A 27,209-nucleotide genomic window follows, 5' to 3' on the forward strand; every position below is an offset into this window, starting at 1 on the left:
TTTTTTTTAGCGAGTACCTCTATTATCATGTAGTACACACGTTCAGATGAGATGCCCAAGACACTGGTAATTTACCAAACTGTCACTCTTCGATCATTCATCACCAGATCATGTACACTATCAAAAACTTCTGTAGTGATGGACTTTGCATGACTTCCACAGGTTGGATCACCTTCCAGGCTCTCCGCTCGTTTAAATTCTGCTGCCCATTCCTTAACCATGGAATAGGAACGAGAATTCTCCGCAATGTTGTAACCATGTCCTCATGAATTGCCTTTGGCGTTAGTCCTTTTCCCAAATATTGGATGGCTGCACGGTGACCGATTTTGTCCATCTTTCCTCATTTGCCCAACTTTGTCAACTTCAGGATGTGTAATTTGAAAAAGGATTTTATTGAGAGTGCATGAAACTTGTGGGTTACTTTTTGAATCTTTATACATTCAATACAGGAATTTTTAACACGGTACCACTACCATCTCATACTCAGGTCACAAACTTTTTAAACTTTCTGTGTTTATAATCTGGATTGGTGAATTTCTGTGGCTAATTTTTTGCCAAAGCAACTTAGGTCATTAGGCATCAGTTCATCTTTAAATTGCATGTGTGAATGAGCAATCCTAGTTTCAGCGTGAGACAAAACAAACTTCAATCTTATCCTAATACCGACTAACACTAGGCTACGACGTACAAACGCCCATAAAAGTTTGTGCCATCTAGAGACGGGAGTCGAACCCAGAGAGCAGAACAAGAGGAAGCAACGCAGCAGCGGTTTATAGAAGTGCAGTCCTACAAGTGCTTAATGGTAGCACTGGACGCATATTTTCTGGCGTCGTGCAAGTTCGAACATTCGAAGTGCGAAATTACTCCGCAAGGCCACTTGGTTACGGCTGTACTAATATAAAAAAATAATAATAAATAAATAAAATAAAAATAACAAAATATAAAATAAATTCAGCAAGCAAGCAGTTTTTTTTTTTCTTTGCTTTTATTTATCTGTCTGAAACATTTCTGAAATCCGAGTAAGTGATGTATAGTTACATTCTACGTTTTCTTCCACGAATCGCCCTTCAACACTCGCCGTCCCAAAAGGATGCATGAAGCGCTTGCGCGGTCGCTTCCCACCTTGCCTCACATCATATCTCGTTTTGCACACACGCTTTTCAATTCACTGAGATGCAAAACTATTTCCTGCTATTTCTTGAAGTAAACAACAACACCATGATTTGATAGAACATCATTATTAACGAACAGGTATGAAAATAATCGAAATATGAATATAGAGTATATAGATACACCAGTTTATGCTCTTTGCAGATTGTTAAGATTGGCAACTTTGTTATTCGTAATGTTTACAGTACTGCGAATCCTTTCTTTGCGGTTAGTGTAATTAATACAAGCATTCATGGAGAGCGGTTTACACTCGCACTGTACCTGTCCTCTTCGGTATAATGCGCTTAATAACCCATAGAGTAAAGGAAGACTATGATTTACAAAGATTTCAGACGAAATGCTTTATTTTCTTGATGCCGCGATGTTCCCTAGAGTGAACACTCTGCAATCCTTGTAGGAATTTACAAGCTTACAACTAGCAGAGGTTTTATGTTCGCAGTACACTAAGTTTTCTTCGTCCTCCGGCATTTGGAACACTTTAACGGATTGCTCAGTACTCATATTTTTTTAACGATGCTTGGTTTTCTTCTAACTTCTTCCAACAGAACTCATTACTGTGTTAGCTAACTGGCCAGCATCGTTCTGTAGGTCTAGGCGTCCCTTTTTAGATTTCTCTCACGTCTCTGGTGACATCAGTATGTGGTTCACCACCTTCGGGGTTCTCATTCAAGTCCATTAACACAATCAAACGGTCACTAATCTCTTCCTTAAGTTCACTCCTGATGTCTATTTTCCCTGCGTTGTAAGCCGGCAATCTTCCTCTTGATGATCGCTTACTTCAAAGTTCAGGTACACGCTAGGCGATTAGTAGTCCATCTGTGGACCTTCCAAACCTCCCTGAATACTCATTCCTCGAACGTCCGCATTGTCTGCTGATAATCACATATTCGGTAGAGTTTTTGGTTGGCGAGCTTCAGTTATGACGCATGTTTGTGTAGTCAGCATGCTTTAATGTTATGTGTAATTGTATTAGCTACCCATCATTATTCTTCGGTATCTTTCTTTCTTGGGGTAATTCGACACCCGCTGGTCTCGTCCCTTCTGGAGGTTTTTCGCCCCCATCGTCTTCCGTCCTGCTGTTGAACTCCGAGGTCATATTTTAGCTAGTGAGGATTTTTGTGACTGTTATGAATAGAGTAATTGGTTTAAAGGAACTGGGTCTACGTACATTAGCAGAATTTCCTTCAGTTCTCATGTTACCAGTTGCTGTGCTCGTTCATAAGCCAACCCTCCAGGCTATGATCAAAAAAAATTCACTAAACCGGGAGAAGCCTTTATTATTTTCTCAAGATAGTTAGGTCTTTCTTTCGTTCTTTAAAAAAGAAAAAATGATCAAAGTCACCACTGTATTCAGAGGTCCGTTAAAATTAACTTGCATGAGATCTATTAAAATTTCTGTTATACACAGTGTAATACGCAGTATATATATTTGATTTATTGCACTGTCATTGGCTAATTTGGTGTCTTTAAACAGGCAAGAAATGGGAGTTGATTATTCAAGCAGAAAGCACAGTCAATATGCAGTCTGTTTCTTCAGAGATGGTTTCAACGACAGTTGCGTATTTCAATTTTTCAGTGGCATGAGGATTATTTCTTTCAAACATTGTCCTTCAGAGATCCTCACCAAAAATAATCACAGGAATTCAGATCCAGCGAATATGGCGGAAAACGCTATCCAGTCTCAATCATCCAGAATATTTGGTTGGTGTTGTAGGGTTTAGGCCGTATTGCGCCGTGTATAATATGTCTGAATTGCGTGTGTGTTCTTTGGTTCATAAAACCATGCTACTCTCGTCTGACTCGGCCACTTTGTGAAAAAGATCCATAAAATTCATCGCGTCATTGACGGGATTCGAACTCCAGCATTTTCAACCCTGTGTGGGGTGGATCTGCTTATACCAACTGTGCTATCCACGAGAACTCCAAGATATTGATTAGAGATAACCCTATAATTATATGAAGAACTGTAGATGGAATTCTTCCACTAGAGTGCATCACTAACCAGTAAATAAAAAATAAAAATAAAAAAAAAACTCCCAAGGCTTACATGTTTAATAAGTCACTTGATTCAGACTCACCAATGATATCCAATGCATCATTAATAAATAAATAAATATATATAAATCACCAATAAATATAAAGACATTCAAACAGCCAAGGTGGCGGCCAGAACCCAATAAGTGTTCTTTCGTATGTTTACCTATTTTTAAGGATGAAAAACCGATATTTCTGGGAGGTAAAATCATTCGTTTGAGAACTGAGATCTTCCAGTAGTTGATCAGATGGACTCCTTTTTATAACGGAAAGCAAGATCGCAATATGTGTTCTGAACATTCGAAGTCATTAAAAAAAAAAAAAACAGTAAGAGAAACTTAAAATATTTCACACTTTATGGATTAACTTGGAACATACGATGAGTTTATGAAACTGATATAGTAGGTCACTTGACAAGCTTTTCTTAATAGTTACAGCTAGAAATTGAATTAAATTACAAATGAACATAATATAAAATTCCAGAAGAAGAAGAAAAAAAAGGAAAAAAAACCCGTGATATTCCCTCCTCCTTTCCAAGAAGTCGTCAAGTGGGCGTATATGTCAAAATCAGAACGTTGAACTCTTCCATTAGTAGTATGGGTTGACTGTGAAACTTTTCACGTGCCCTGACGCCAGGGGGAGTGGCCGCAACTGGTGTTGACATCAGAGAAAAATAGCCTGTCATGCAGGGCTAAATGTTGTATTGTGGATTTGATGCCGCTTTTTTTTTCTCTCTCTCTCTTTTTTTTTTTTTTTTTTTTGGAAGCTAGAGACTGTTATCGGAATGCGATAAATAAGCTGATATAGATCTGTCTGCTCCCTGTCCGTTTGATTTAATTTTATTTTGACGTTCTGTAACTAATGGCTTACCCCAAAAAATTTCAGACCTCAAGGGGGGGCGGTGAACACAACTAGGATGATTATATAATAGCTGTAATATATTATATCCATTATTATAGCGAAGTGGCCAAAATTATTGGTCGGTTCATCTCAATCTCAAAGAATTGTGGGTTTAAAATGCTTCTTTTCATCGAAAGAGACTTATTTTTTTAAGTCTCGACTTCCTATTTTCTGTAGCACCCCTTTTCAATATCCAGCATTCATCATCGTGAATTGGCTTCTTGTTTAAGTAACGTTTGCCTCAATATCCATTTATAAAACGTACTTGGACATTCCTATTGTTATCCCACGTATTAACTCACTAGTATATTTACTTTTTTCCAAACCACTTCTTTGCTTGATGTTAGTGAATAGCCTTCCTCACTCTCCTGCAAATCGTCTAACATCAAATTTAAATCTAGCCATTTCTCGTCGGAAGAATGCGTTTTCTCATATCCCTCGAGTCAATATCCTTAACCTGACACTTACGTTTACGTATTCTTATACGATTCCCGTTATTATTATTGAATAGCAGGGGCAGTCGCTTATTTTTTTTTATTCGCTGTCTGAAAAATTAGCTTCAAAACTTTTTTTTTTTTTTTCCCCTTTCAGTTCTTTGAATTTGCATAGTAATTTTGGAGGAAATGCGGTGCAGTTTTATTTCGTTTTTGTCAAATGGAAAATCAGTTTGCTTATTAATAAAAAGGGGAAAAAACGCGGTCTGGTATTGTTTTCAAAAGCACATTTTAGACGACCTTTTTTTTTGTGGGCAAAAGAAAGAAGCATTCATGGAGGTCTTTGCACTATAAATAATGCCCATTGACTTCTAAATGTGGGTCGATAGTGACGTAAATTACAAGGTTTGATCAAAAAGTTCGGTGAATGATCTCATAATGCTTGAACGCATAGCCTTATCTAAACGATGTGAGTGGGCCATACAGTGACGTCACTTTTGAGTGTAACATTTGAACATGCGAACGTTAATTCCTCTTGTAAACGTGGAAAGTCAACCACGGAAACATTAAATGCTCGTTAGGGTTTACGAAGATGCCTCTATGACAGGAAAATGTTCTGGCGGGGTTTCCAAGGTTTCCTGAGTGTATGGATATGACCCAGAGATTAAGGTTCATAGCTTCCGGTAGAAAACGTATGAGGGTCATGCTGATTGCGTTTTTTGACAATGAGGGGATGATGTTACAAGAATTCGTTCTGCAAGGCAGCCTACTACCACGAAGTTTTAAAACGGCTGAGAGACGCATTCCGCCGTAAACGACCTGAAAAATGGCAAAATGGTTGCTGCTTCACCACGACAATGCGCCATGTCACGGATCACTCACCGTCCGGCAATTTTTGACCGACAGAAACATTACCGTTGTTCTAAATTCATTTTATTCTTATGATTTGGCACCATGCGACTTTTTGGCTACTCCCAAAATTGAAACAACACAAAAAGAAGCAATTTGAGTCGATTCAAGAAAAACAATCAAACACAATGGACTGCGTAGAAGCATTCAGAAAAGAAGACCCCAAAAATTATTTTATGAGCTGCTGGCAGGAGGTTATACGGAAAAATATTACCGTAAACATTTGAATAAAATTAATTTTTTGATGCATTCACCGAACTTTTTCATCAAACTTTGCATATATCGATCGAAAGTGAAATAATTCCCAACAAATTATGCTGTTCAACAGCAAAACCATGTAGGGACTTCATTCCTTGGCCAAATAGAGATGCACAAATTCTAATTATTTAACGGATCACAGTCGCTAATCTTACAAAACAAAACAAAAAGTGCCAGCGAAAACGGCAGTAATATTTCTAATACACAGTTCTGCGCATGCGCGCGGTTGTTAGTAATTATCAGAGGGTCATAATTACCTCCGCTGTTTGTGAAAATTGTACAAGACAGCTGTTTAAAAGCGAATAAGCATTGCGCACTGTTCTTGGTGTTGATTAATTTTTCCTAGAGAATAAGTCGCATAGGAAAAAACATGTAGAAAGCCAATTAATGTCTGAAAAAAGTACTTTGTAATTTAGCAAACTTTTTTGGCGAGATAAACAAAGGCTCTCGCTGTTTCTGTGTTTATGCTTTATTGAGAGATCTATATTTTCGTAATTATAATAGAATATCACAATTTCCTAGTTTTCGTGGTAACCGTTGAATTTCAGAGTTGAATGAGACATGTATAGAATTATAGTAGAGTTATCACCGATTGAAGATTTAATTATTCTGTGAAAAGTTTATATTTCGCCCATCCTTAGCCATTGACCCCGAGACTAGCCTTCCAACTCACCTTCTGCGCCAAGTAGTGGTAACTTATTACTGAAGCCCGGATGTTCAAGGCAAAATGCCATAAAATGCTATAAATACTTATTTACGTATTTTTTGTGGGGGGTTGGAAATGCTATTTTATCCTTCGCATGCTTGAACTAGCGTATGGATTTTCCAATAAAACCTTGATGCAGTGATAGAAATAGTAATTTATACATAAGATGAACAAAACTAACCTGTTTTCAAGAGCTTCCAAGTTTGATAGCCATACTGTATATCCTCCAAAGGGGATGTTTCATCTGATTAGCTGCGCAAGTTTAGGCACTCACTGTTCAGTTTAAAAGGTATCTGCATCAGAAGTCTGTCAATGCTGAATGTACCTTTATGATTCTTTAATGCATCACTGGAATCTAGTGATTTTAAAGCAGGAATATTATATGGAAATTGAAATATTTCGCTATGCATTTGTGATGAGACAGACGCTTTCAGAATTAATGCATTCAACAACTGAGAACTGTATATAACAACAACAACAACTATACATCCGGCTGAGAACTTCAATTTCATATTTCTCCTGAGGATCCAAAAAGGTTCATCTCCTTTTAACTGAAATTCTAGTTTTAACCTCGGATTCGTATCTGGAAATGAATGATGAACTAATCGTGATCCTGTACAGGTTGCTGACAAACTGGACAAATGTTTTTATTTACATTCACGAGTGAAGAAGGTTTTAGCGATGGGGATATTATATAATACACCAGGTTACAGCTAGGTGCTAAGTGAGTTTGTGATAACTGAGAAGAAAGCGGAAAAGAAATTGTTGAAGCTAAAAGTAAATAAGGGACCTGAGGCTGATAGGATGTATCCAGTTTTATTGAAAGAAGCAGCAAGGGAGGTACGCAAACCTTTAGTCATCATTATGTGAGCATCCTTTGATTCAGTGGGCATCCCTACACACTGAAGATGTGCGAATGTCTCCCCTGTTCTCAAAGGGGTGGGGGGATCGATTCTCTCTCTCAACAGGAATGCAGCTTTAAGGCAATCTGACTGGATACTATGACGCAATAACAAAGGAACTGGATGCAAAAAATACGTTAGCGCCATTTGTCACACTTGACGACACTGAAAAAGCTTTATTAAAAAAATTGACTTCTCAGTAGTGTTTTTAAAATAACTAAATACTTTTAGAAAGAAAGTGCCAAGAATATAGATAAAAATAAAAGTACTGAAAGCGATAAAATATATACACGAACATACACAAAGTAACTTTTTGAGCGATGTGCTCCTTTATCAACTTTAAGAAAAGCAATATAGTAATCATTATTATATGATGAGGAATCCACTCTAAAAACCAAGTGACAAAAAGCATAGAATATGACAAAAACTGATGTGGATCATGAACTGCATATAACCAATGGAAGAAGAAAGAGGAAATTACAAAAAAAAAAAAAAAAAAACAGAAGGATAAAGTAATAGGTTTAAATGAGTTGAGTAAACTAAATGTTGATGGCATCCATACCCCTTTTTTGGATAACACGCACACAAGAGGACATAGATTTAAACTGGAAAAGGATGGTTTCCGCTGAGGTAATGTCACAATGTGTTTAAAGAGTTGCTTGAAGCGTTGGCTATTCTGCGCTAAACGTGCTAGAACCAGAATACAGTACATGTTTCCCCTGACGCGAAGAAGTATATCCTGGGGAGTGTTAGCAGTTAACTCTATGCTAGTATCTTTTAGTTCTTCAGTTGAGTGTGGATTGTTCACAAATACCTGTTCTTTGAGATATCCCACGGGGGGGTAGTAAAGTCATTGGAAATGCCTCTCCGGATATTCCATGTTGTCCAATTAATCTATAAACCTCTTTGAACAATTCCATATATCTCAGAGTGTGGGTGTTATGTAACGATCTGTAAACGAATTGAGTTTGAAATGTTACTTCACAATAAATCATCTCTGTTGTATGCTTAATGGCGTGGCTTACACAAGAAGTGAATAGCAATATTGCTCAAGAGACTATCAAAATTCTAAAACACAAAGCAGCTGCAATTTGGAAGACTAGGGCAAAAACAAACATGCCCACTTTCTATGTAATTTGCAGCTTCTAGCAACCGATTCATATTTTCATTTGATTTATCCCTAGCTTTCGTTGACCCCAACATCCTTTTTCGAAACTGAAAAACACCCCTTCGAAAGATTTTTTAGGGGGAAGACACAAACGCGTTCAAGTGAGTTTACATTCAGAAAAAGTTCATGTTTTGCACATAATTAAAGTGAAAATTTCCAAAAATATTCGGATTTCCATTGAAGAGAAAACAGATATACTGCCAATGTAATCACTGGAACCATGAACGCTACTAAGCCCTCAAAAACCACATTTACTCACAACTGAAATACTTGAAGAGGCAAATAGCGTTTTGCTTTTGGTGTTCAACGACAAGAAGGTTTAGTAAAAACACGATCTCGTTTTGCACGTGGAATCTCATTGACACCTCAGTCTGTTCTGACTAGGTGGAGGATATGGATCTATATTGCATTTTACCCAAAATAAAATATTTTTTACAAAAGCGAAAGGTCTAAATTTTGAAAGAAGAGGATGCATCTTCGGTATACATCGTGAAACAACTGCTGAGTCAATCCCTAACGATCTGTCGTTCGTTGTTGGTCACTTCTCAAACTTTCCAGATACCATCACATCACTTGAGAAAAGGGAGGAAGCTGGTGAAATCAGTGCAAATAGTTTAGCCAGTCCAAAGCGGAGGGAGTAGGGGGTTATTTCGGATTTTTCATCCCGAACAATATGACACCAGGCTCCCTGAACACTGACATTCACAAACACAGTAAAGTTCAGAACTATTTTTTAATGTTCGTACATTCTCCAGAAGACATGGAAAAGTTGACAAACCATGTTTGCTGACATTAGTGGTTGAACTGCTAAGATCTTCTCTACCATGAGAAGAACAAAGTAACATAGTGAGCCATATAGAAAACGAATAGCTTTAGAGAGAAAGAAATTAGCAATAATGTTAATTTTATGTCTCGTTAGCTCTTTAGAGAATCAACAAGTTGTGATTCTTTCTTAAGATTAGAGAACCCCAAGACGCTTATGTTTTACCATTAATTCTCAGAGTACTTTCCGCATGACAGAGTACAGTTCATAAATAGGGTAGTAAAAATGTGTGTTTATATATAACAGCAGTCGGTTATTCTGGCCGAAATGGATGTCATGCACGGCTAAGTTTGGTATTCATCTTTATTCCCATGTGATTCTTTAAAAATAATTGACTTCATCGTGGATCCTTTGAGGAGGTAAAAATCGTCTTTAAAATTTTCATTGAGAATATATAGTAATGATAAGTGTGCGTGATAAATAAGTGAAATCGTGCCGTTATAATTATCTGAAAGACCAGACCGGTTCTGAACTGGTTTCCAGGGTTTATGGAAAGACTACATAAATCGTACCAACATTCAGAGTATAATGTGCATTTTTGATATTATCATCGCTTTAAATGGCGTACTTGATGATTTGAAAAGCGATCCATCACTGATTAAATCACGTATTTGCACCTTTCCTTGCTTTATTTATTAAATTAATAATACAAATCAAAAAGGCAGTGGTAAAACGTTTTTCGCTGCTGTTAAATGCCCGAGGGAATTATAATTATTATTATGAGTCATTATTATACATTTTTATCCAAATTCTAGGTTTAAAACAACGAATGAATATAAATTTGAATGAAAGATAAATGCGAAAATATGAAAAAGTTATGAATAAGTTTTCCATAAATGAGCATAATTTTAAAAAGATACATGATTATGGGCGCATTTTTGCAATGGCCGGGTTAGTGTTTATCATCTTTCTAAGACCATAACGATATAACTCCAGATTCTTGAAGGCAATTACATGGGGCATCTTGCTATTCAGAGTAAGAACGAACTAACATGTTACTATAGCGTTTACATTATCCTGAACTCAGCTTCTTGGGTGGAGGAGAGGTCATTGTATCGTTTTTATGGGGAGAAAGAGCTTTAAATACTGTAATACCTTGAGTTGAATTTTCTCTGGATATACAGCCTTCCAAATTTGAATATTTTCTTTTCGGTTCTTAAGCGTTATCCTTCTTCGTAACTGCTATATAAAAAAATGTTCATGAAGGGCATTTAAAGTCTAGGAATTTTTAGATGTGCGTTGTTTTTACAGAAAACGTATGAGCTGGTTCACTGTCATGGTGAAAAATCCATTCAGTAAGCAAAATATCTTTCGAGTCGAACAGAATTCATTACTGTTTCAAAACTTCCAAATAAGCCTGATTAAAATCTCAAGATTAAATGTTGCTGAAATCAAAGAAACAGACCAATATTATGAATTTTAGTTGGTTTTTTTTTTTTTTTTTTTCGGTGTTTTTGATTCGGTTTTTCATAATAATCTAATTCAGCTTATAAAAGCCACAGAATGCTTATGATTTATTGTGTATATGTTTGGATGGCTTTGCAAAATGTTAACAGACATATGTGCTGTATATATACACAAATAAATAAATAAAAATCAGACTCATCAAATTATGTTTGTACGCTTGTAAGATCAGTACTGTCCTCTTACATTACGTAACGGAAAAAATATTAACATTAACTCTTTCTTTTATGTACACTGCTCGACAAAATTAAGAGAACAAAATATTTTTCATGAATATTTTATTGTGAACAGTGTTGCTGAAGGCGAATATTTGATATAATAGGCATCCTGGCATGCAAATTCGGGGTATCCAATAGAAATCGACCTACCACCTTACAGAGCCGCACATTATGCAAATTATTCATGCCTATAAAAACACGGGTTGCGACCAATCACTTCATTCCTGTTTTTTGGTTTTCTCAGGTGGGACAGTCACATTTCCAGTACTCAAGATGGCAATTCATTATCGTTTAGATGATCCTTTGAGATGGAGGGTCGTTGGACCACTTGAAGTCGGGCAGTCGCAGCTTCAAGTGGTCCACGTGTCGTCCCGGCACTATGAAAGCAGTTTCTGGAGACAGGAACCATTACAAGGAAAGCTGGCCAGGCTCGCCTAAGGGCTACGTCAAACACCAAGAAATGTTGAGAAAAAGAATGTTTTTTTTTTTTTTTTTTTTTTGCAAACTTGCTACATAGTGTTATTTTGTAAAGAAGCTTTTGTTCAAACTCAAACTTTGTCTGTGGCTTAGTATTCTACTAAAACATTTCATTTATTAAATTGCCAACCTTGTATGTAGTGGAATACATAAAATTTTAAAATTTGAAGTTAAAGAAGGCAATTTATCAAGTCAGTATTAAGGGAGAATGTTGAGTTACCTGGCCTCAGCAGGAGGTCCAGGATTCCCCATGCTAGGACGTCCCTCTCATTTTTATTTTATTATTTTTCATCCCACAAACAAACTGATCTTAGAAAACAAGAAATCTGTGGCCATGATAAATTGTCCGGTCACGGGCAGTTGCCTTTGTACAAATACCTTTCTCAGTTTATTTCTTAATTATGATAATTTTCGTGTAAAGTACAATAGAAAAATTTTCAGAAATTTAGGATTACAAAAACAGTTTATGATACCGGATATATTTCACTCTGTACTATGCAGATGGTCTAAACCGTCTGACCCGATTCTCGCCAACAGAAAATCATCGTACAATTACCAACAAAATAAACCTTAACGTAGAAAACTTGAACAATTCAACATTATTTAATCCAACTAAATCTTCACAAATGCTGTTTTCTCTCAAGCCTGACAATGCTACGATTCAGCCCATTCTCAGTGGTAAGGCAAGATTATTCTGAACACTGAGAAACATGCAAACCTTGAGGTAGTATTTGACTCAAAGCTTTGTTTTAATCACCAATTCGAGTAGGCGCATTATAGCCAAAGCAGCTTATGCGCCATCAAACCCCCGTATCAACAACAACAACCAATTCGAGTACCTACTGAAGAAGGCTGCCCGCTTAAGATTACAAAATGTCAACAGCTACTTTAGGTGCGGGATTATGCAGTTACCTGACGATACATCAGTATAATAACTGTATCCATGGATCCTGCATACCTCCGAATATTTGGCTTAGTATCAACTGCTCCAACCATACTCCACAGAATACTGGCTATTCAAGTGGACAAGCCCCAGAGCATCAATTCCCTCTTCATCAGCCTACAACAGACATGCCACATCTCTTCATATTAAATGGCTCTCAATTCTAATCAATAATAAACTCATAACATTGTGAAAATGATTGTTGGATACATGTCTGCGTCTTGCATCTGGAATGTTGGTAAATGGAGAATCCCACCTCAAGGTCTACTCCAGTTCTCTGCTTGCACTTGAGCAGACTTCATCTCTCTGATCGGTTTTAGCCGGTCCAACTGCCCAAGCGTGCTTAACCCAACTATGCGGACCTCGAAAAATTAGCCTTCGACAAAAATGTTAAAGGTGAGACTTGGAATTGGAAAATCCCCACTGGGGAATGTCAACAATACGTATGAATTGTAAGCTGTGATGCTTCGAATAGACATGATGTTCTGGATATTATTATTATTATAATATATAATATCATTGCAATAACTATTGGTATGTATTATTATAACATTATTACTGTAATTTCTATTAATATTATCTTACATGCGTTTCTATTATGCTTACAAAAATTCTTCTATTCCCAGGCCATTTGGTCGTGAAGGGAATATTGCAGTATTTTTTGTTACGCCAATATTTAATTAAATGCTTCAATAAAGATTTAATTATAATATTTTCTTCAGTTTATTATTGCTAACTATATGCTTGATTTTCAACCAAGTTTCCTTTAGTTCAAGCTTGGCGCATGCGGAGTAGTTAGAACTCCCGAAGATAATTTTGTTAATGGTTTACGTGACACTTGACCCTGAGCAAACTTTATTTCGTTTGTTTAAAAGGAGGCCGAAGTAGAAATTTTTTTTCTTCTTCTTCTCCAAACCTTTATTTGCTGAGTGTGAGCGTAGCCAATTCCGAAATTAGGCTAATGCACGGGGGCGCTACTGCTCCCCTCGGAATGTAGAAGACGTAAAATTTTATTACATGTCAGTGTAACCCCACGCAGATATCGTCCTGAGTCATCTAAAGGCAGCAGCAGCACACTTTGAACTTCTAAGTGCAAATACGCGAGGTCGAGTGCTTTTTTCTCTCTCTCTGTCTCTCTCTATTAAGATTGTGAAGTGATGAAGTCACGGAATATTGCTCAGAGTTGATTAACTTCATGACACGTATTTGCATATTGAATAGGGCCGCATATATCGCTAATGGCGTGCGTCTTCTGCAGCTAGGTGTCGTAGCTCTTTACCGCGTATTTAACGATATGCTTTACAATTTTGGTTATAGCGGTTTTTTTTTTTTTTTTTTTTGGTTTTTTTAAATTTTAATAAAATATTTCACCCTAAATATTTTCGGCTTATCTCTCAGTTTCCAAACGTTTTGAGAGAGAATTAAGAAAAAAAAAGAAAAAAAAAAAAGAAAAAGCAACTAAATTCTCTTTATGACGAGACTGGGGTAAACGATGCTTGAAAATGGTTCTGAAGGACCTTTTCTAGGGCTTTTAAGGGCTATTACGGTGCGTTTCATGATTGTGAATAGTACTTCATTTTAAGCATATTGATTTTTTATTTACACCTTTCTAGAGGGTAGAAAAAGTGACAATTTATGCTAATATGGGAAGTAAAATATTAAGTCCAGGTGGTTGAAAAGAGTTTGTTTACCCAGAATGTATATAAATTTGTTCTCTGATATATACTGTATTTTCCTGCTTCTTCCGATTGCTCACTGAATATCTGCTGTGTAGGAACAATTACTTCCTCTCTGACTACAAAACGTTGTCCTACATCAACCATTGGAAATGGTAAGCCTTACTACGGTTGCACCGAAATGTTGTAAACAACAGCAGCTGTTGTTTGGTCGAAGGCAATGCGCTTTAGCTCTTGGTTCATATTTTCTTTCCTTTTTTTTTTTTGTGTCTGTCCCTCCATATAATATGGATTTCTCTTTTCCATTTCATGTCTACAACAATTAATTACTCAAAAGCATGCAGTTTACTGTTTTATGACAACAATGGTGCACGAGATTTGCAGCTCGCTCTGCATGTAAATTTCTGTTTTATAAACGCGATTCTTTGTTCATTGTTAGAAATGTCTGGTGAGCTTACCGCCATCTTTGATGTGTCAGATCTACCAACCCGTAGACTTTTTTTTTTTTTTTTTTTACCATCGAATGTAACCGCTCTGGAAGAGAAAGAATTACAGGATTGCACTCGCACATTGTAGAAGTCAGGTAATCGATCGATTAGCTTTGGACTAAAACACATGCATGCTTTTCCCTAGTGTACATACTCTATTCGTTGATGCCAGACTTTATACGCGAAACTAAAAATTCGTTTTCTGCCTATTGACCAGTAAGCTGATACACGAGTTCCTGAGGGAACAGAATGATGGATGGAACCTGCTCATTTATATGGTGTTTATACAGGGTATCATATAAGCTGACATTTGGGGAAGGGAATTATCGAATTAAAGAATTCGGGTAGAGTGATCCAGATTAAGTCTATCTTGCTTTGTATAAGTTCTAAGAAAATTCTTTTTCAAAAATTATACCAAACAGAAAATTCAGGGATTAGTACTAATGTTTGTACTGAATAATGGGGAATATTATGTCCTGTATGCGCTAGAAGTGATCCGCAGCAGCACAGACAATATGGTGTTCACAGTGACGGGTGCATCTAAGTTATTGTAACAAGTGTACGAATGAGCAAATCGCTAATCTTGAGAGAAGAAAAACTGGAAGATGACCTTCACGTTGGGCAAATTTATACAGTTGTCACAGAAGTTGCCCTCGTAAACAACGCCATAAGGGCGAATCCGTGTACGACAGTTTATGCGGCAAGTGGTTGGATATCATTCCTGGGTCGGTCTACACCGTCGCCATGATAGAAATTCACGGAGTCTTTTCCATTTTGTAGATCTCGAACCCGTTCTGAATTCAAGACCCAACTAAGGAGAACCCAACTGTGTATTCACTTGTTCCTTATTTTCACCAACCAGACAAACATGATCATAAAAACGGTATCCTTAAAAATAATTAATAATGGGTCCTTAAAATAAATAAATAATAAAATTATTCTTTATACTACCATTATGTTAAAATGTGCCGAATTTCTTCTTCTTTTAATACTTGGCAGTTTAGATTGGTTTTGTTTTATGGTTTTTACATGATGCAATATTTAGTCAGTAATGGCATCAAGGGCACGGTTGTAACATTTCAAACGTGAAATATTTGACGCGCTACAGTTGCTGTAGCAAAGTTATACTGTACAGGGCGACGCATTTATACATTTATCTGAATTTGAAAGAGAACTTTAAGAGATTTATAAATAATAATAAATAAATAAATTTTCTGTTTATACTCCGGGACGACCAAACAGTCAGAGGAGTTAACAAGATAGACAGAATACAAGAAACAGCACCGTATTCAGCAGTCACGGGCTTGAACCCCGGTCACTCAAGGCACGTGTACTTATGCACCCGCGCGCCTGACCACTAGGCTACGGCGGCCTTAGAAATGTTTAATTTAGAAATGTTTTTAACCAAAGATGAAGTGAATCGAGACAAGATTGAGATTAGGCAGTGTCAGAAGACGAATTAACTTTGCAAAGGTCTTACGTAAACAGTTGCTACTCAACATTGTAGATCAAACATGTGCGATAAGTCTCTTAAATTTAGTATAAACAGATGAAAGTCTAAAAGGAATCCCTTGTGGGATTTAAAAGGACTGGAGGTTCAACTTCAATAACAACAGATAAATGATGGTTAATAAGCAGTTGTTCAAACAAATACAGTAAAGAGAAACATACCATAGGTTTAAAGGGGGAGGGTGTGGGAATAATAAGAATCAAATGCGCGTGATATATTGAGGAATCCGTTTACGGATTCCTAATAAAGTAGATAACTATGGAGAGACCGAAAAGAGGATTTTTAGGAAGAAAGTCGTTATTGGTGACTACTGATAAAAGGATGAAAGTAGACGCTGAGAAAATTAGCGTTTCAAAAGGTTTTGACGACAGCGTTGAATACCATGACGGGATGGTAACTAATGGGATCACTTCTGCATCCCTTTTATTTGTAAACTAGAATTACGCGGGTGCTTAAAAGTGGAAACATGACAACCATTATGAAGGCAGTAGTTGACTGACGTGATTCGATGGTGGGGACTTGGGACTTTTTCGACGAGGTATTTTCATAAGAGTGGTCAAAAAAAGTTCCGAGAATGGGGTATAAAAGACACAGGTGCAAAATAATAATTTTGTACCTCTCAAAAAACCTCATTCATGATTTTTGCAGCACGAGCTTTGTGCGCGGGTGAATTGTCATGGAGAAGCAACACCCAACGATCCAACTTTCGTTTTTTTCCCCAGAATTTCAACTTTTAACTGTGGTATAATATTACGCTGTTATTGCTATTGAGATGTTCACTGCACAGTAATCTTAAAAAAAGCCTTTTGTGTCCCAGAAAATGGATATTGGATATCCCTTGTGTTTTCATTGTATGATTTATAATTTGGATTCAGGATCTTAAAAATGTAGCAAAGTTTCATTACCAGTTACTAAATAGGATAAAAATCTAACTGGATCGATTAATTTTAAAATTTCTTTCTACGACTCCACCCTCTGTTTGTCATGTATGGAAAGGTTTCTTCCATCTTGCACAAACTTTGGACCTTCCAAAATGTTCATATAATATTGTTAAAATGATTCCATGACAAAGGTTAAGTACGTTTTCAAGTTCAGACACTAATTCTTCTTTTCCACTTTAACGATTTCAATTGTTTCAGAAATGACTACTTCAGATGGCAGATCACACCATGGATGATCCTTAACCGACTCCCAACCTCTTTAACTTTGCCAACTGTCTTGTAACAGTAGCTTAAAAGTTGCACTTTAATGTACTCTTCTTGTTTCCTTCCCCCTTTTTGTGCAGATAAGAAATGAAATTGTTAAAAATATAAATAAAAGAAATAATAATAAACACTGAAGCCATTTTTAACACGAAACTTGTTTTTCCCGACAGGGAGGAAACATTTTCAATTTCTGCAGTGAAACTCTGAAGTTAAATGGATCTGTACCAATTACGAACTGGGCAGCGATGACTTATGCAAATATCACTCTAACATCTGTGGTAGCCACAACAACTGGGAGACACACAGTAGCTTTTCTGGGAACAAGTAACGGATATCTGAAAAAGGTAAGTTACTTTATTTTCATTGGTAATTTTGTTATTTTCTTAATATACGCACGAAGAAAGTTATGTTAATTAATAAGATGATTTACCGTGCTACACGCTGCCTTATTTTTAATGTTAGTTGAAGCGGATTCGCTGCCTAAGAACTGTAATAAAAAGCAAAATAAATAATGAAACACACGTGACTACAGTATTATGTGTTTCTCTGCTGGCGTTGGATTGTTACTGACGTCATAGCTGTATCGTATTTACATAAAGCTGAAGAAAAATCTCATTTTACTTTTATCTGACAGTGTGTACAGCTTGAAATACTGTTTTTCCTAGAACGTGGTAGAAAATAAATAGTGAAAAGTTTTTTCTAGGGCAGTCGAGAGTCTTAAGCCTATTTTATATATACAGACAAATACACACACACACAACGAGGTAAATGGTATGAGTCATAAAAATAAAAAATTGTTTTAGAAACCTAAGAAACTTTGTTGTCTTTGCACAGTGCAGTCTGCTTCGCTAACTTGAGTAGATGGAATATGCTTGAAGTGTCCCACGACCTGTCACTGTGGCATGAGGAAATGATGAATCGGCAAGAGAAAAACTATGCGGGCGTTGGGGAACAACCTACGAAGAGATTGCATATGATCTTCAAGTGAGTTTATTGACGTGGCAGTTTAACACTGCCGATATAGCGTTCGCTTAGCACCGATAAACGAATGAATAAAAACACAATGGGTGTTTTCTAATGGTAGCCATATTAAAGATTCCACGATCCGCCTGCTAGTTTATATTGGCCCTTTCCGTATTTTCTTATTTTTCCCAAGCGCCATCTGTCGGAAACTCAAGTGAACCGAGTTTGGCAATTAGTTTTGCTTTAAAAATGTTGATATGCAATATTAGAGTGGCAGACAGCGATGTAGCTCGCCATCTGAGTGGCACGGAGGGTCTTATTTTGATTGAAGAATTAATTGTATCTAAAGGAACAAGAGATTCATTTTGAAAGAAATGGAAAAAAAAAAAAAATGTTTAGTTAACTGAATGGGTTCTTCACCATAACAATGCGCCAGCCCATAGCGGGCGTTCTGTAGGACGGGTTTGGTTAAAAGGACTAACAAAGTTTGATAATCTGCGCATTCATTTCATTTAGTGTCCATGTGACGTCATTCTCTTCCAAGAGTTTAAAAACTCAATGAAAGAATAAGAGAACGTGATAGACGTTCAGAATGAAAGGCATTTCAAAAAAATAAGTTCCAGAAATGTTTTCAGCTTTAAAAACTGTTTGTTTTTTAGGAGCATTAGCAACTAAGGCCATATTGCTCCGGGATATGCGGTGGTCATTCCCTGACCTTTCCGCATCTTCCGTATTTGGTGGTGACGGGCTCGAACCCCGGTCTAATCAAGAAGCGAGAAGCTACGCACTGCTGCTCCTTCCCACCTGGCTACGGAGGCGCCAATGTTTTCAGCAGTGGCAGTATTAAGATAAAGAAAGTGATAAAGTTGATAGGTGTACAGGGTTGTTAAAATGAAAGTATCCCTATGTAGAGGGCGCTGAAGCAAGTTCTAAGGCTCGTACTGAAGAGAAATTTGGACAACAGGTACAATAAAGAATGCGCTCGCCATTTATTGGAAAAAAAAAAAAATAGTTACAAAATTTGTCACTATATGGCGCTGTGGCAATACAAATCACTTGAACAGCGCTACAATTGTTCAATGTGTCCTCCATTTTGGTCAACAACAGTTTCCATTCGAAGAACAGCATTTTCTACAGCAGAACGTAACATGTCAACTGGAATAGCCAGCACATGATGTCTAATGCTGTCCTTCAGATCTACCAGTTTGACATCCTTCCCGATACATCTGGTTCTTCAAAAAACCCCACAACCAGAAGTCGCATGGGGTGAAGTCCGGTGACCGGGATTGCCAAGATGTCTGGAAACAACGGCTGTAAAGTGTCGCCTTAGCAATCTTTGGACACAATGGTGGATGTGGGGTGGCGCACCATCTTGCATGAATATGGTATCCTGAAGGCATCCACATTGTTGCAGCTCTGGTATCGCGAAATTTGCCAACATTTCATAATAACACTGTCCAGTGACGGAACAGTTGCTGGGTACAGTCGGTGTTACCTGTTCAACAAAATATGGCCCAATCATGAATGTGGCCGTAAATCCACACCACACTGTCACTTTTGGAGAATGCAACGGGACCTCTTGGATAACTCGAGGGTTTTCTGTTGCCCAAATGCGACAGTTGTGCTTATTCACTTGCCCACTTCTGCTTAAATGGACATTTAAGCATGGAACTCCAAAGGATGTTCCATGGTCAAGTGAAATCCACTGTCATTCGCGCCAGAAACTGAAGTGCGTATGTGAAACGAATATCTGCATCACCATGCTTTAGTTGCTGTAGCATGTGTATCTTGTAAGGACAATACCGCATCACCTGACGCATTACTAGCCTTACAGTGGAATACGGCATGTCCACTTCACGAGAAACAGCTGACACACTTGCGCTACCACATGGAGATTCACTCGATAAATCCACGACAGCCATAGCCAAATCTTCAACACGAGAGGAGTCCACACGTTTTCGACATCTACCTGGTTGAACAGCAAGATGTTCTGTCGCTTCAAATCTCGCAATCATTTTGTTGCTGTTCTGATAGTACAGTTTCATTAATAGCGCCTTTTCTTGCAACATTTTTGGCATTGCTGCTGTAGTGCAGGCAAACATCTACTGTATGATTTTGAAGAGACTGCTTTGCTTTTATACAGTACAGTAGAGCTGAGTAGTGGCTCTTTGGCAATAACTTACGATTATGCAAATAATGTAAGTTATTTGCATAATTGTAACTAAGATAGTTACGCGCCATATAGTGACAAATTTTGTAACTTTTTTCCCCAATAAATGGCGAGCGCATTCTTTATTGTGTCTGTTATCCAAATTTCTCTTCAGCAGGAGCTTTAGAACTCGCCCCAGAGCCCTCTACGTAGGGATACTTTAATTTTAACAACCCTGTATTTTCATACGTCTGTTTGTTATACAATCAGTCAGTCTCATTATGATTGCGTATTACCCTATCTTGAGACAAACCCGATCAATTTTGATGGTGATGTTAATCATTTACGGTTATCTTACCCTTTTGAAAGTTAACTTACGTCCTATATCCGTTTCACATAGAAAATTCCGATATGAAACGGATATAGTTAATCCTGCCAATAAAGCAAATCGGTACGACAGCAAAAATAAGTTATTGTTTGAAAGATTTATTTCCCTTGGGCATTACAATTTAGTTTATATCTTTCTTTGCTTCAGACTCCACTGCCTTTGGGTACAGGTCAGAGATTCTTATGAAGGAATTTCAGCTGAGGCTCGAAAAGTTTTAAAATTGTTAAAAATTATTTTTATTTAATTATTAAAATATACAGGTCAATAATTTTTTTATTGATTTTTCATATTTTGTAACTTAGATTTAAGAGATCGGAAGTGCACAATTAGGAGAGGCATAATGATCAGTAGCGGCCTATAGGATTACCAAAATAAAATAATTATATATATACGAGGTGTGGAAATAAAGTTCCCGGACTGATGCTGTTGCAGTCATGTCGGATGAGTTTGAAAATAAACAGAAGTGATGTGTTGTAATTCAAACTTCCTACAACAGATGGTGGTACAGAGAGTGTCTAATAGGCTAACAGGTTACAAGTAATAAACAATTTCGTCAGTAGCGTTAACGCTCTGTGTCATGATTTTACAATGGAGTAACGAACGAATATCAAATTTTGCTTTTAACTTTGAAAATCTGCAACAGAAACGGGACATTTTAAAAACTGTTTATGTTGATGAAACGTTAAGTGGTACCAGTGTGTACGAAGTCACATGTTCGTGGCTGGTTTCATGAACATGTAATTTGGAGCCCTTACAAATGGGGGTCAGTTCTGTTCTCTGATCAGTAGAAACTGAAGATATCATTGGATATCTTCAGTTTCAAGATATTCCTCCACCACTTGAACTCTATGTGTAGTGGCGTTGTCGTGCATGAAAAAAAAAATCTGGGCCAACCGCACCCCTAAAAAGTTGCACATTGGATTCAAGGATCTATTCTCGGTTCCTCAGCGCAGTTACGACACCCCTATCAAAACCATGAAGAGGGGCGCGGCCGTTGATCATTATTCCGCCCCACACGAGAATACCGCCTACACCGTAAGTGTCCATTTCGCTGATGTTGGACGTATGGTACGAGTTGCTATGTATTGCACTACCTCGAATAAGTAACGCTTCGCCAATGAAGAAAAACCAAAAGCCTCAAAACAGTGCTGATGGGTGGTGGTATCAGCCGAGAATAAGTAACATCAGTCTTCTCCATTGGAGAAGCTTTACTTATTCGAGGTAAGTACAGTAATACATGGCAACTCGTTGTGAAGGTATTCCCAATATGAGATGTAATTAAAACGATGCCAATTTGTCTACTTGGCTATATATAAAAATGACGCAATTGCACTAATCCATACTGCTACGTAGCTTCAGGCTCTTCTTCAACGATTGCTTTTAGTCTTAAATAAATGTAATATTATGGTTTCGGCATGGCAATAGACCACCAAATCCCTCCCCACTTCTGGTCGGGCTTGATTAATGGGTTGTTAGTTTTGTTTCGAATACCAATAGACAATCACACGACGTACGAACAAAATCTTTATATTATAAAGTAATTATTCTGACTTGAGTATTTAAGAAAGGGTAGGTAACAACCTTTTTGGCTCTGAAGAACGAGGAAATTTAGAACTGCGTTTATATGCAGTTCTAAATGTGGCAATGTGGAAGACCCAAAATCGTGCTCAGCCTCAGGGCTTGAGGGGTGCTTAAATGGACCTTGGTTTGTAGCTATATTATTTCTCAAAAATATAAGAAATTAAAGTGTTTTACTCTGTAATTTTATGGAGATTTACTAGGTATGCTAGTAATCGAAGAAATTTCTTAGGTTTGGCGTAAATTTCTTTAAAAGGAAGAGGACTTTAGGTAGATAATAAAAATAATTTCAGCACAATGGTTCTTTTTATCCCTCACTTCCACACTTTTTTAGTCCACTTCACGGGTTGAGTAAGCGGTCCACCCCGTTTTCACCATTTTTCGAAAAAGGAAAAGTTTGAAAGTTGAATTTTCTGAACTTGCTTTTTCCTTTTCAGTATCGGGTATAAAACCTTTCTTTCTTGCATGTAGCAAATCTACACGTCGACCTATCCCGATCGGTATTGTGTAGATCTACATTATTATCATTATGCCACTGTTGTTTTTATCTTTCATGGTTTTCGTTGAACTAAGTTTCATCTACACGAAATTTCTTGATTGGTTTCTAAACCCCGCCTACTGATGTTTTACAGCGATGAAGACAAAGCCTTAACATCCAGTTTTTCACTAAAGAACTTCCGATCATCGGTCCCCTTCCGAAGGTTCAGCTGATTGATTAAAAATTACGACGAAGTGAAGTCGCACTATTAATAGTAAACTGAATTTGTTCTTCAATAGATTTAATATTTCTGTGACTATTGGATATCACGGAATATCTCTCAGATAGTGAATCAATATTGTGAGTCAAATCAAAACTATCCACCCCAGGTACAAGAAATTCATTTTTTGTCATTTTTTTTTTCATCCCACTATAACGAACGTAGGTCTAGGCACAGCAGGATCACTATTGTCTTTCTTGACAAAATACGACTGAGTTAATCGCCGAATGTGATATGTTAGTACCATGAGGCTGTGCAGGAGTGTATTCAGGGATGGGCAGAGGGGGAATATGCCTCCCTTGCTAAATATTTGAAATTAAAGAAACAGAATGCAGCAGGCGTTCCAAAAAAAAAAAAAAAAAAAAAATCAAGTCTGGTCGCCATGCCTTCCCTTACGATGTTACTTGGACCCGGTTGCCATGCTCCCCCTTACGATGATACATGGATCTGTGTATTGTTTGTTCTTTTTTTTTTCTCCAAATAGGGATAAATGTTAAAAACGATCTCTCTTAGGCTGACTACTGATAGGACTGCTTGTTTGTTGACGTCTTACATGTGATCTCAACTAAGCTGCGTATTATCGGCCTCAGTCCCTCTGTGGCCAAAGTAGGTGCTAAAGGCCAAAGTAGAGGCTTATTCCCTCTTGCGATCCCAGTTATGCGAACTTTTTTTTTTACTGCTACCTTATGGTTAAAGCTTAATAATTCACTGGAATGCTGCCCCTCCTCCCTATAATAACCAATAGCATACAGCATTTACTTATAGTATTTATAATAAATTAATCTATTAATTAATAATAACTGGATATGGTAAACCTCCGAAGTTACTGCTTATCTATTAATACGGTACAAAGTCAAGTGACCTTCAAACACCGCCTAAAAAGGATATTCCTTCACATATGTAAACAAGCACGCCGCTAAGCAAACGCCGTAATAAACAACAACAAAAACTCAGATTTAAGATAACATTACTTACTCAGATTTAAGATAACATTACTTACTCAGATTTAAGATAACATTACCTTCTCATACCAACGAACATTAAACATTAAAAATAAACGTTAAAATTTAATCCAACCTTCTTTTACAAATACAAAAAACAAAACATTAACCTTTTCCAAACAAAACATAATTACGAAATAAATTTGTTGCAAATTTTCAGCCATTTAAACCTGTCCTCACACGGAATTCAACAAACCTTTAAAATTTTTACTGATTTGTAAAAAGAGATTAGCAATATCATCACTGTCTCACACGCCAATCTAAATCACAACACATCACAGAGAACGCCCACTTTAACACGTTAGAAACTCCCACCTGGTGAGTAAAATGAATACTACGCCAATTTTTATTAACGAATATAAAATAAATAAATACTTTTACATAATGGTATTTTTTAGTGTTCAAAGTAATTTCAGAATTACTCCACTATTTATCAAGGCAATTGCGATAGTTGCAACTTTATTCCACACGTATTAGCTTGGCACATGAGACAGAAATCGTGAAAGAAAAAAAAAACCTCCTTAAAATAAAAAAAAAAGTGTGGACAATGTTTTATTGTTAAGCAGTTTAACTATTTATAAAGAACGACATTTTTTTCCCCCTTCCACTCTAGAGTTTTACTTTTTCCAATCACTAGTTTTAGTAAAGAGTCATTTCAGTGCGAAATGTTAGGCCTAAGGCAGTTACGACACAAATGGGACTAGTAGTTGCTTGCATGTTAAAAATATATGGGAAAAACTACAGCTGCAGCGAAAGCTGTCACTCTCACAATTTTTTAATTTTATTTTATAAACGATTGAGTTTAAGCGACAAGAGAATACCCAAGAACGGCGTTTCATATTTAAGCGAATTATCCCGTTTTTTTTTTTTTTTTTTGGCAGATGAAGAATTGGCGCCATTTATGAAGCAGATACTGCTTTATTAGTTATCATTCCGCCGTGTATTTGTCAATGCATATTCCATATTCTTATAACCAAGTATTTAGTTATAAAAAACATCGTGGAGAAACAACAGTGGCGGAAACATCCATTTTTCGGATGTTTTCCGCCGTTTCTTCAGCGATTGTAACCCTGCAATGTTTTCATTTCAAGTAATTTGAACGGTATCCCAAATTATGATGAATAAATAAATACATTTTCTGTTTAAATCTGGGACGATCACATGGTCAGAGGAGTTCAGAAGGCAGATAGAATACAAGAAACAACACCGTATTTAGTAATCACGCGGCTCGAACCACGGTCACTCAAACGTGCGCTTATGTACCCTCGCGCCTGACCATACTGTATTATTAATATTACACAATTTTTACGGAAATACGATATTCGTAAAAATTGTGTAATATTAATATTGGTGGATAAAAAATCGCATCGTCTAATGAAAGTTTGAAAACGTATATTTAATGTAATAATACAATATTACATTAGACCATATTCAAAATAGTACACAGTATGTCTATAAAGTAATGAGATTAAAAAAAAAAAAAAAAAAATTCAAAGAAGCCCTGTGGACCCCATACACTTGTTACATTTCTTTTCTTTTAATCACTTAACTTCTCTGTTTTCAAAATAATGGAAAAATCTATCAATTACCATCTATTAAACTACTATCTCGAAACCATGCTTCTGATCAGCGTTCTCTAATATGGATTCCGTACGTGTTTATCCACTTCATATTAGCTTATGTTTTTCATCTTCAGACAAATTCGATAGAAAAGTCGAATTACTGATGAACCTCAAGAAGTTAGTTTTCACATTTCTAAGGCTTTTGATTATGTTTAGCATAAAGGTGTTCTAAACATGTTCCCATCTTAATGGACTGCCGACTGGTTTTGCAGTTGTGTACAGTGTTGCCATTTTAGCGGTTTTCCCGCTAGATTTAGCGGAATTGCTTCAGGTTTAGCGGATAAAAATATGAAATAGCGGATAGCGGATTTTTTAGCGGGAAGAGTATAAATGTTTAGCATTTTATGTATTTTGGCAATGTAACATTTAAATTGAGAAATATTAATTTAAGAAATATTAAATTAATTGTTCAATCAATTATTTAATTAACACTAAAAATAATTCATAATTGAAATAGTAGGGATATCATATTTCATAGTTTTTTTTTTATAAAGTGAAGAATCGGTTTTATATTATTCTGGATTTCCCTGAGGAGAACCCCAACAATTTTACGTAGTTACGCTCGCGGTCAAACGACCTGATCGTTGGGTCATAGCTTTAAATTGTTGAATCAAATCTAAAAATGTGGAAAAAATTCTAATGACGCCTTTTTTTTGAAACCGCAAAGGAATGGCATTGGATAATTTTTCTTCGTCGTATTTGTTTGGCTTCCAAGAAATGCGATCCGAATTACCGACATCTCTTTCAACGTTTCTAATAACCACAGAGCAATAAGGAATAATTATTTCTAATAACCACAGAGCAATAGGTAATAATTATTTCTAATAACCACAGTGTAATAATATCTTAGTATAGTCAGTCCTCGTATAGCACGATAGTTGTATTCCTAGAAATCCTCGTGCAATATAAACAACAGGCCCTATGGGAAAAATTGGGTTAGGTGCCGACCACCCAAGATTGAACACACATTTGTAACCAAAACATTACCAAACACAATAAATAATCGTAATAAAATACGTAAGTATTTTATTACGATTATTACGTATTTTTTTATTACGTAAAGGTCGTAATAAAATATTGCTAATGCTTTTGCTTCTATCGTAAGCAAACTTGTTTTTTGTTTGATTTTATATAAAAACAGATGACAGCCGTTCCATCTCTTCCAATTCTTTGTGTCTTAATCTAATGGATTTTAATTACACTTTTAGTTGTTCCCGCTATGAAAGTTGTTTTTATTTTCTCCGCATTCTTTGTAATTCTCGGCGTTGCCTCATTTAGGCCTGTAGCACGTGCAATATCACGTGGTCTTTCATTTCGCTCAAAGCTCAAAACAAATGAAAATTTTAAAAATTTGGCGGGTCAAGTGCTAAAAATAGCGGATTTTGAGTATGCGGCTAGCGGGAAATATTATTAAGAGTTGGCAACACTGGTTGTGTATCCAGTTTTCTCTCTGATCGCACTGAGC

General features: G+C 36.7%; 1 protein-coding gene across 1 annotated transcript in view; it reads left to right on the top strand.

Annotated features, from left to right (window-relative positions):
- LOC150086741 (plexin-B-like) overlaps window positions 1–27,209 on the top strand; it is a 238,715-nt gene that overhangs the window by 18,073 nt on the left and 193,433 nt on the right. The window contains exon 3 of the mRNA XM_090372734.1: window positions 17,456–17,629. Coding sequence (XP_090228860.1) covers window positions 17,456–17,629 — 174 coding nt within the window. The remainder of the gene's footprint in view (window positions 1–17,455; window positions 17,630–27,209) is intronic.

This window comes from Mastigoproctus giganteus, chromosome 4, assembly GCF_048544385.1.
Source record: "Mastigoproctus giganteus isolate SK-2022 chromosome 4, ASM4854438v1, whole genome shotgun sequence".
NCBI classification, from domain to species: Eukaryota; Metazoa; Arthropoda; class Arachnida; order Uropygi; family Thelyphonidae; genus Mastigoproctus; species Mastigoproctus giganteus.